Genomic DNA, 11,517 nt, shown 5'->3' with positions numbered 1-11,517 from the left:
GGACCCCCGAGGCGTCATGCCCATCGGGGGCACAGAGGCACGTGCCTCCTCAGATTTGTCCAGTTTTTTTTTTTTACAATTGTTTTTTTGTTGTTGCTTCTCTGTAATACTACTAGCCACCTAGCAATTTTATGAAGTTGGCTTTAGCTAGCTCTCAGATACTGTGGGTTACCAATCTCCCAACCTGATATCTAGCTACCCAGAAGCCATTTCAGGCTATCAATCAAGTTAGAGTAGCTAGCTTATGTATCTATCTTAGGCGGCATAGCTGCTGGCAAGGTTGGTCGACTTTAGAAAAGCAATAAATAACTAAATGTACTGGATAACACTCACATGACTTTCAAAATTTTACCCAGATTTGAGCAGAGATGAAGAGAAACATATCTTTAAAAAAATWAACTCTAGTCAGGAGGATATAGACAGCTCAAGCGATACGCTTAGATATGCAGAAAAATAGACATATTTTTTTTTGTTTACATAGAACTAGACTTTTACTGCAGTGGGCTAAATCAGGGTCACACAGAGTGATTCTTGATAGTCTAAAACAAATCTACTTTGAAACTAAAGTCTACACCTCACACACATGGTTATCGGCTTTTTTTTTTAAAAGGCACCTGTACCATGTCAGATATAGAGTTGAAATGTATTCAATTTTCAGTTTGCATCCCAATATTACACTTTATATACATCACAGAAGACTGAAATATAACAAAACCGTTTGACATCGAAACACAGGATTTTCAGTTTAGGCCACCAAAAGCCTGTACAGGTAGACTACTGTGATTGCCTATCTATCTATCTGTCTGTCTATCTGTCTGTCTGTCTATCTATCTACATGTACAATGTCCAAATCATATCATACAGTAAGTAGAAGCCTATTGTTTTATTGGRAGCAATGAGCGGTGTCTTTCTAGGACAAGGAGCAATTATTATGCCTCTCACCTGTCATATCACAACAGAATCATGTAGGCTACAACCCGTAGGCGGAGTCGGCTAAAGTGGGCCTGTCTCCGCCGCTTTTAATACAGATGCGATCCTCTGTCCTCGTGGCGTTTAGCACCATCGAGCAAGGCGAGCGAACTGCAGGCAGCGCTGGTAGAGAGCGAGAGATAGACAGTGACTGTGGGAGAAAGAGAGAGAGAGAGCGGCACAACAACACCATGACAGCACAGAACACATACGACGTTATAGTTATCGGAGGAGGAATATCAGGTACGTGCAATTTAAAGAAACGCTTCCAAAGATTTTTCTGCATTTAGCAAATAGACTAGTGGGAATATTACAATAGTACGCGAGGCAAGGAATTGATAGGAACTCAGGGTGATATTGCACGAATCTCAGCCACTTCGCTTTATGTAAGTAGCCAACTGTTGCATAGACATATTTTCAACATTGTAGCCGACACGTCTGAAACGAAACGTGCGCTGTTATTGTAATGCAGTATAGGCTGCAATAACCATGCTCTGTTTTTGAATCATAATTGAATAGACGTTATGCTTATTATGGTCTTACTGTGCAGTTTCAGTTCATTTGCTTTGCACATGGACAATCTCCTTCCTCCGTGATGCTGCATCCCCGGATAAAATGTCTCCTCATGGGAAGGAGTGTTCAAATGCAACATATTGGACCACAATATTATAATATAATATAATATTGCTCTATTATAAACTATATTGCTTACAATACAACAACTGGCTTATCTTTGTACGTGCTATGTTTTGTTGTTGCTTTATGCACATGAACATGAAGTAGGCTAGGGATCATCAASTAGATTCAGTCACGGTCTGATTTGTTCTTGAGAGGATGGTCAGGAAGCTGGAACATAATCCTCTAATCATTTGTTGACGGCAAATTGACTGCAAGAAGCCCAAACATATATAATATTTGAATAGCGGTTAAGCGCGTTGGGCCAGTAACTGAAAGGTTGCTGGATAGAATTTGGTTAAAAATGTTTTGGTTTAAAGCCGATTTGGTTAAAACAATCCGTCGAAATGCGCTAGAGTAAACCATTTAACCCTAATTTCTCCTTTAAATCGCTCTGGGTAAGAGCGTCAGCTAAAATGTAGATGTAAAACAGAATCAATTCAAAAACTTGTTTACATTTGTAGACGATCACATATACAGTATCTCTATATTATGCGTGGGAATACTTTGGAACAGATTTCCCATATTGAAATCACTTGGAGTTGATTTGCTGGTGTTTTTACAGTCTTAAATCCAACAATAAAAAAAAATGTGCTCATTACTTGGGGGGGGGGGATATTATCGCCCACGGGTGTGCCAGTTGGGGAACCCTGCAGTAGGCTATACGCGGACATTCATCTTGCCGACTACGGTTGCTGTAATTCTACATATTACAAACACAAACTTCAAAAATCATACCTTACCTTATTCTAACGATCTCACCTCAAGCAAACGGCTATCTCGTAGTCTATTTGAAGCAGGAGGGGAATAGCCTTGTTATGCAACAGGTGGAACTCATATTTATCATGTCAGCATTTAACACAACTAGTAGTCACAGTTTGTCTGATATGTCATTCCCTGGGATGTCATTTGAGTTGCTGATTAAGTTTCATTTCATCTGAAACATAAAGCTGTGTCCAGATTTGAAAGTCTGACTGTGTGATGTCCCTAACCCCACATTTTACACACAGCTGAGTTGTGTGGCATTTTTTTKGTCAGTGTGCAAATGACTGTATGGGGATAGACTCATAGAGGGCTGGACACTTTCATAAGAAATGAAGGATCCCTGAGAAAATGTCTAAGCGTCTTGTAATGAGAGAATAGGCTACTGTACAGATCTGTCCCATGACATATAGTTCTCTGTGGCTGTGTTTAGACAGGCAGCCCAATTCTTTTTTTCCAACATTTGTCTTTTGACCAATCAGATCTGAAAAAGATATGATGTGAAAGATCTGATGTGATTGGTCAAAAGACCATATCAGAATTGGAATGCCTGTGTAAACTCAGCCTATGCAGCTTGAGGTTGTGTCTCCTCCCTCGTGAAATATGTTGGATTAGAGCGTGTCAAATGTTATTGCCAATGACCACTCAAGCCATGAACTTTCTAATGACTGTCCAGCTYATGTTGTTGTGATGTTGTTTTGTCTAAAAGTCTTTTTGTTGCTTCAAACACTTTGAGATTCGTTATGTAATGATTAGCGCTATGAAAGTTGAATACATTATTATGAAAGCAGGGTGGAAAAGAATACTTATGTTAACAGAAATACTGAATGTCTACATACTATGRCTGAATCAGTCTCGAGTCATGTCTGAACTCCAGACCGTATTTGTTTTTCAGACAGGGAATCATTTAGTTGCAAATCATTCATCATAATCTGTTGGGGAACATGTCAGCTGTGGCTCTGATCATACAGCCTCCGCTGTTTCCTAATGTCACTCAGTGGGTGTTTTACACGTAGAAATATCATTTATAGAACGGACATTCCCATTCAAGTAATTTTGTGATGGTTGAACACATTCTATTTCTATAGGTGTAGAAGAGTGGTGAAGTAATAAATAGTAAGCTAACTCTTCTTTCCGGGAGACAAGAATAATTATATAATACATGCGATCTAGCAAACGTTTTTATCCAAAGCAATTTACAGTCAGTCATGTGTGCATCATTTTTTWCGTACAGTGCGTGAAAAAGTATTTGTCCCCTTTATGATGTTCTCTATTTTTCCATATTTTTGATACTGAATGTTATCAAATCGTTAACCAATACCAAATATTAGATAAAGGGAACCTACGTTTACAAATACCAAAATATATATATATACATACTTATTTTATTTATTTAATTAACAAAGTTATGCAACACCCAATTGCACTATGTGAATAAGTAATTGCCCCCTTACACTCTAACTGGTTGTGCCACCTTTAGCTGTAATGACTGCAACCAAATACTTCCTGTAGTTGTTGATTAGTCTCTCACGTTGCTGTGGAGGAATTTTAGCTCACTCTTGCATGCAGAACTGCTTTAACTCAGCGACATTTGTGGGTTTTCAAGCATATGCTAAAGTAGATAAAGTATTTTCCCCCTTTTTATAATTTTATCACAGCACTGTATGGGTATTGAAAGCAATATYCTGGTGTTGCAAAAGCCAAAGCTGAGCCATGCTCTACCAACTGAGCTACAGAGGACCGCATGAGGTGTCAACCGTTGTGGTTGAGGAAGTGTCACACTGGGCTGCTACAGCAGCTGACAAGAGGAACCTGTGTAGAACTCTGCACACAAAGATTGTTTCTATGAGAAGAACTCAGAGTTGAGCTTGACCACTAATCCTTGGTACTAACCACATATCTGTATTGTACTGTATTCATTCCAAAAGGCAAAAACCCTGCACACTGCTCTGTCTAGTTCTAAGAGTAAAACATCCTGGTGATATTTGATTAATGTGCTTAAACTGGCACGTTTGGGTCATGCAACCATCATCAGGGTCTGTATAACTCTTCCTCGGCCTGCTCTGAATGATAAGGGTGGGTCTCGTCCAAAGTCCCACGTCCTGATTTCATAACTTCTGKCTTGAGCTTAGTCCAGTTGAGTACAGTTGTCACGTTCGTTGGAATAAATATCGGACCAAGTCGCAGCGGATGTTGAGTTCCACATAATTTCATGAATRAAGTGAAACTTAGCAAAGACGAAAACAAATAAACAATAAACTAACAACGAACCGTGACTACAGAGATGCTACGTGCACTAACGCAAAACAATATCCCATAAACACAGGTGGAAAAAAGCTACCTAAATATGATCCCCAATTAGAGACAACGATTACCAGCTGCCTCTAATTGGGAATCATACACAATCAGCAACATAGAAAAACAAACATAGAACCCCACATAGAAATAATAAACTAGACTAACCCCCCAGTCACGCCCTGACCTACTCTACCATAGAAAATAAGGACTCTCTATATGGTCAGGACGTGACAGTCCAGCTCCAGTACGGAATATAATTAGAATAGAATACAATATAATAKAAATATAAATCCTAAATTGTCTACACTGTGGTGAAATTAACAAGGATCCTGTTCGAGGCTTGACGATCAGGAGACGTTTTGACATAACACACCATATTTTCAACAGAAATGTTGGCTCCCGATCCCTTTAAAATACCACACACAGTCAGTTATCCACACTGCTGCAGCTCACTAAGAGCTGGTTGATGAAGATAGGGCATGCATAGAGGTAGAATGATCTTCTGTTCCAAATCAAATTGTATTTGTCAAATGCGCCGAATACAACAGATGTAGACCTTACAGTGAAATGCTTACTTACAAGTCCTTAACCAACAATGCAGTTWAAAAAAATACGGATAAGAATAAGAAATAAAAGTAACAAGTAATTACAGAGCAGCAGTAAAATAACAATATCGAGACTATATACAGGGGGGTACCGGTACAGAGTCAATGTGCGGGGGCACCGGTTGGTTGAGGTAATATGTACATGTAGGTAGAGTTATTAAAGTGACTATGCACAGATGATAACGACAGAGAGTAAGCAGCGCAAGTGTAAAAGGGGGGGGGGGTGGAAATAGTCCAAACAATACAGTTAAAAATAAAAAAGAACATATAGAATAAGAAATAAATAACAAATAATTAAAGAGCAGCAGTAAATAGCAATAGCGAGGCTGTATACAGGGGAGCGGAGCGCATTTCTGTAGGGGAGGGAGCAGCTTTCTGTAGGGAGCGAGCAGCATTTCTGTAGGGGAGCGGAGCAGCATTTCTGTAGGGGATGGAGCAGCATTATTAGGGGAGCGGAGCAGCATTTCTGTAGGGGAGCGGAGCAGCCATTTCTGTAGGGGAGCGAGCAGCATTTCTGTAGGAGAGCGAAGCAGCATTTCTGTAGGGGAGCGGAGCAGCATTTCTGTTGGGGAGCGGAGCAGCATTTCTGTAGGGAGCGGAGCAGCATTTACATGCAATGTTCTCCAATACAGTTTTACCTTATTCTGTCTTTCTGGTACTTACAATAAGTCTTTAGCCAGAATGTTACTGCTTAAGAGCTTATCCTGCATAACATTGGCACTGAATGGATCATCTTGTTATTGTACTGGATGAAAGCTTCCACATCGCTGTCTGTCTGACTGTCTGTCTGTTTGTTTGGTCGGTCAATAGGTTGGTCGGTTCTGTTAGTTTATTTGTTTATTTTTATTTCACCTTTATTTAACCAGGTAGGCTAGTTGAGAACAAGTTCTCATTTACAACTGTGACCTGGCAAGATAAAGCAAAGCAGTTCGAACAAACAACAACACAGAGTTACACATGGAATAAATAAACATACAGTCAATAATACAGTAAGAAAAGTCTATATACAGTGTGTGCAAATGAGGTAAGATAAGGGAGGTAAGGCAATAAATAGGCCATGGTGGCGAAGTAATTACAATATACCAATTAAAAACTGGAGTGATAGATGTGCAGAAGATGAATGTGCAAGAGAGATACTGGGTGCAAACGAGCAAGATAAATAAATAAATACAGTATGGGGATGAGGTAGTTTGGATGGGCTATTTACCGATGGGCTATGTACAGGTGCAAGTGAATATGTGAGCTGCTCTGACAGCTGGTGCTTAAAGCTAGTGAGGGAGATATGAGTCTCCAGCTTCAGTGATTTTTGCAGTTCGTTCCAGTCATTGGCAACATAGAACTGGAAGGAAAGGCAACCAAATGAGGAATTGGCTTTGGAGGTGACCAGTGAGATATACCTGCTGGAGCGCGTGCTACGGGTGGGTGCTGCTATTGTGACCAGTGAGCTGAGAWAAGGCGGGGCTTTACCTAGCAGAGACTTGTAGATGACAGCCCATTGGTCCCCAGGGGAGCTAGCAACAGCAGCAGCACATTCCTAGAGAACAGTTACTAAACTAATGGCACAGGAGAGGGAAAGGAAATAACAATGGAAGAAGTGGAGAATAATCCTAATGAGCGAGAAAGGGAGGAACCTAGTTTGAGAAGGCAAGAGGGCGAAGAGAGGTAAAGAAAAGGGAGATATAGGAAGGGTAACCCACTGAAACCACTTTCTACTATAAGCAAACAAGTTAATCACTGACAACCGACTGTGGTAGGTCAGGCTATCATTCACTATGCATCTCRAAGTAGGAGTGCTGATCTAGTATCAGGTCCTCCTAGTCCATGTAATCTTATAAATTATGATCTAAAAGGCAAAATTATTCCTAGATCAGCACTCCTACTCGTTATGCTTTATATAGGCCCAGGACTCCAAACAGTCCCAGAAGATTTTACTGGCTAGCTTCGACTGGGCCGTTGACTAAGGGCCAGAGGTTTCTAGAAAGTGGCTGGATTCCACTTCTGCTGAACCTTTCCCCTGGAACGTTGGTGTTAAAGTTAAGTAGGTATGTAATTGCATCACGCTCAGTGGAAATCCTGGGTCAAGACACAGTAGATGTTTCCAAAGGCCTCCAGTTTGCCTTTTGTATTGATGTTAGTTGAGGCAGAGAGCCCTGGGATCATCAGTGTGCTGTGTAACATGGATAAATGTGCTAGGATTATCTGTGTTGTAGTGCTGTACTGTTTATACAAAGGATTTGGAACAAAATGTTCAGGGGCTTCAGGGCCTAAAGCAATGAAGGTTGGGGAGAGGTAGTGCATGTCTGTGTGTGTGCATGCATCAATTTTGTGTGTGCTCCGTTTGTATGTCTTGATTCCTTGTCGGTCTTGCTTAAGAGCGTTGGTATTTAGGAATGTGGAAGAAAGCCAGGGAAAATAACCCCACCAGCGCACACACACACACAAGCTCATTCTATCTTTGCCCTAAGAACTGGGCTGGGCTTAGTGGCCTGTAGCTGCTATGCAGCCAATGGTTATAATTAGGGATGGAAATTAAGCTAGCCCGAGGCTAGTACTTTTGAGACTGGGCTAGTAGAACATTTTCCCAACTAGCCTGACAGGCCAGTAAAATGTGGGTATTTTCAAACATCGCATGGCACATCATTTGGACTTGAATGTTAACCTGGCTAGTAGAAATCKACTTGCCCTCTAGTAGAAATCTACTAGCCATGCTGGCCAGTGCCCAAAACACTTTAATTCAGTTCAACCTATCTTTCGTGTCGTCTGAGATCTCCAAAGATTGGAAAGCTGCCGCGATCAACCCCCTCTTCAAAGGGGGAGACACTCTAGACCCAAACTGCTACAGACCTATATCTATCCTACCCTGCCTTTCTAAGGTCTTCGAAAAGCCAGTTCAACTTCTCTGGGATATGTGGGCCGCTAACGTCCCACTTGGCCAAAAGCCAGTAAAAATGCAGAGCGCCAAATTCAAATAAATTACTATAAAAATCAAACTTTTATGAAATCACACATGAAAGACACCAAATTAAAGCTACACTTGTTATGAATCCAGCCAACATGTCTGATTTCAAAAAGGATTTACGGCGAAAGCACACCAAACGATTATGTTAGGTCAGTACATAGCCACAGAAAAACAAAGCTATTTTTCCAGCCAAAGAGAGGAGTAACAAAAAGCACAAATAGAGATAAAATTAATCACTAACCTTTGATGATCTTCATCAGATGACACTCATAGGACATTTTGTTCACAATACATGTATGTTTTGTTCGATAATGTGCATATTTATATCCAAAAATCTCAGTTTACATTGGCGCCATGTTCAGAAATGCCTCCAAAATATCCGGATAAATTGCAGAGAGCCACATCAAATAACAGAAATACTCATCATAAACTTTGATGAAAGATACATGTTTTACATAGAATTAAGATACACTTGTTCTTAATGCAACCGCTGTGTCAGATTTCAAAAAACTTTACGGAAAAAGCAAACCATGCAATAATCTGAGACGGCGCTCAGATAGAAACAGCATTTCTCCGCCATGTTGGAGTCAACAGAAATACGAAATTACATCTTAAATATTCCCTTACCTTTGATGATCTTCATCAGAATGCACTCCCAGCAGTCCTAGTTCCACAATAAATTGTTGTTTTGTTTGATAATGTCCATTATTTATGTCCAAGTAGCTACTTTTGTTAGCGCGTATAGTACACATATCCAAACGCTCGCGCAGATCCAGGCGAACGTCGGACGAAAACTTCAAAAAATTATATTATAGGTCGAATAAACTTGTCAAACTAAGTAGAGAATCAATCTTTAGGATGTTGTTATCATAAATATTCAATAACGTTCCAACCGGAGAATTCCTTTGCATCTTAGAAGTAGTGGAACGCAAGTCGATATCATGTGGAATGCGCGTGACCAGGAACTGGCTCTCTGCAAGACCACTGACTCAAACAGCTCCCATCCGGCCCCACATCACAGTAGAAGCTTCATTCAACGTTCTACAGACTGTTTGACATCTAGTGGAAGGCGTAGGAAGTGCAAACAGATCCATATCCCACTGGGATTTCAATAGGCGATGAGTTGAAAATTGACCAGCCTCAGAATTCTCACTTCCTGTTTGGATTTTCTCAGGTTTTTGCCTGCCATATGAGTTCTGTTATACTCACAGACATCATTCAAACAGTTTTAGAAACTTCAGAGTGTTTTATATCCAATAGTAATAATAATATGCATATATTAGCATCTGGGACAGAGTAGGAGGCAGTTCACTCTGGGCACGCTATTCATCCAAAGTGAAAATGCTGCCCACTATCCTAGAGAAGTTAACAAACAGATCACCGACCATTTCGAATCCCACCGTACCTTCCTTCGCTATGCAATCTGGTTTCAGAGCTGATCATGGGTGCACCTCAGCCACGCTCAAGGTCCTAAACGATATCATAACCGCCATCGAGAAGAGACATTACTGTGCAGCCGTATTCATCGACCTGGCCAAGGCTTTCGACTCAATCACCACATTCGTATCGGCAGACTCAACAGCCTTGTTTTCTCAAATGTCTGCCTCGCCTGGTTCACCAACTACTTCTCAGACAGAGTTCAGTGTGTCAAATCAGAGGGCCTGTTGWCCGGACCTCTGTCAGTCTCTATGGGGGTGCCACAGGGTTCAATTCTCGGGCCGACTCTTTTCTCTGTATACATCAATCATGTCACTCTTGCTGCTGGTGATTCTCTGATCCACCTCTACACAGACGACACCATTTTGTATACTTCTGGTCTTCTTTGGACACTGTGTTAATTAACCTCCAGACGAGCTTCAATGCCATGCAACTCTCGTTCCATGGCCTCCAACTGCTCTTAAATGAAAGTAAAACTAAATGCATGCTCTTCAACCGATCGCTGCCCACACCTGCCCGCCTRTACAGCATCGCTACTCTGGACAGTTCTGACTTAAAATATGTGGACAACTACAAATACCTAGGTGTCTGGTTAGACTGTAAACTCTCCTTCCAGACTCACATGAAGCATCTCCAATCCAAAATTAAATCTAGAATCAGCTTCCTATTTTGCAACAAAGCATCCTTTACTCATGCTGCCAAACATACCCTCGTAAAACTGACTATCCTACCGATCCTTGACTTTGGTGATGTAATTTACAAAATAGCCTCCACACTCTACTCAGCAAATTGGATGTAGTCTATCACAGTGCCATTGTCACCGAAGCCCCATATACTACTCACCACTGTGACCTGTACGCTCTAGTTGGCTGGCCCTTGCAAGCAGAATCTCAATTTGGTGTTTGTCCATATGCTCTTTCTCTCTCTCTCACACACACACACAACACCACAACACACACACACCACAACACAACCACACACACACACACAACACACACACCACAACACACACACACACACAGCACACACACACACACACACACACACACACACACACACACACACACACACACACACACACAACAAGTGTCCCTCTTTAGAGAGGTAGCCATGGATGGAATTTTTTATTGTTTATTTTTATTTTATTTAACCTTTATTTAACCAGGTAGGCCAGTTGAGAACAAGTTCTCATTTACAACTGCGACCCTGGCCAAGATAAAGCAAAGCAGTGCGACACAAACAACAACACAGAGTTACACATGGAATTAAACAAACATACAGTCAATAATACAATAGAAAGGTGTGTGTAAATGAGGTAGGATGAGGGAGGTAAGGGCAATAAATAGGCCATAGTGGGCAAAATAATTACAATTTTAGCAATTAAACACTGTAGCGATAGATGTGCAGAAGAGGAGTGTGCAAGTAGAGATACAGGGTGCAAAGGAGAAAAATAAAATAAATAACAGTATGGGGATGAGGATGGGTGGGCTATTTACAGATGGGGTATGTACAGGTGCAGTGATATGTGGAGCTGCTCTGACAGCTGGTGCTGTAAAGTGAAGGAGGAATATAAGTCTCCAGCTTCAGTGATTTTTTGCAATTCGTTCCAGTCACAGGCAGCAGAGAACTGGAAGGAAAGGCAGCAAATAAGGAATTGGCTTTGGGGGTGACCAGTGAGATATACCTGCTTGGAGCGCGTGCTACGGGTGGGTGCTGCTATGGTGACCAGCGAGCTGAGATTAAGGCGGGGCTTTACCTAGCAAAGACTTATAGATGATCTGGAGCCAGTGGGTTTGGCGATGAAATATGAAA

The 11,517-nt window shown here is 41.2% G+C and overlaps 1 protein-coding gene across 1 annotated transcript in view; it reads left to right on the top strand.

The window, feature by feature from the left end:
• The first annotated feature begins 1,013 nt into the window (after positions 1 to 1,013).
• The window catches only part of LOC111980245 (amine oxidase [flavin-containing]-like), a 74,888-nt gene continuing 64,384 nt past the window's right edge, over positions 1,014 to 11,517 (top strand). Inside the window, exon 1 of the mRNA XM_070449173.1 lies at positions 1,014 to 1,212. Coding sequence (XP_070305274.1) covers positions 1,029 to 1,212 — 184 coding nt within the window. The 5' untranslated portion in view covers positions 1,014 to 1,028. The remainder of the gene's footprint in view (positions 1,213 to 11,517) is intronic.

Source organism: Salvelinus sp. IW2-2015, linkage group LG2, assembly GCF_002910315.2.
Source record: "Salvelinus sp. IW2-2015 linkage group LG2, ASM291031v2, whole genome shotgun sequence".
Classification (NCBI taxonomy): Eukaryota; Metazoa; Chordata; class Actinopteri; order Salmoniformes; family Salmonidae; genus Salvelinus; species Salvelinus sp. IW2-2015.
The sequence above is the reverse complement of the archived record's forward strand: the minus strand, read 5'-3'. Positions and strand labels throughout refer to the sequence as shown.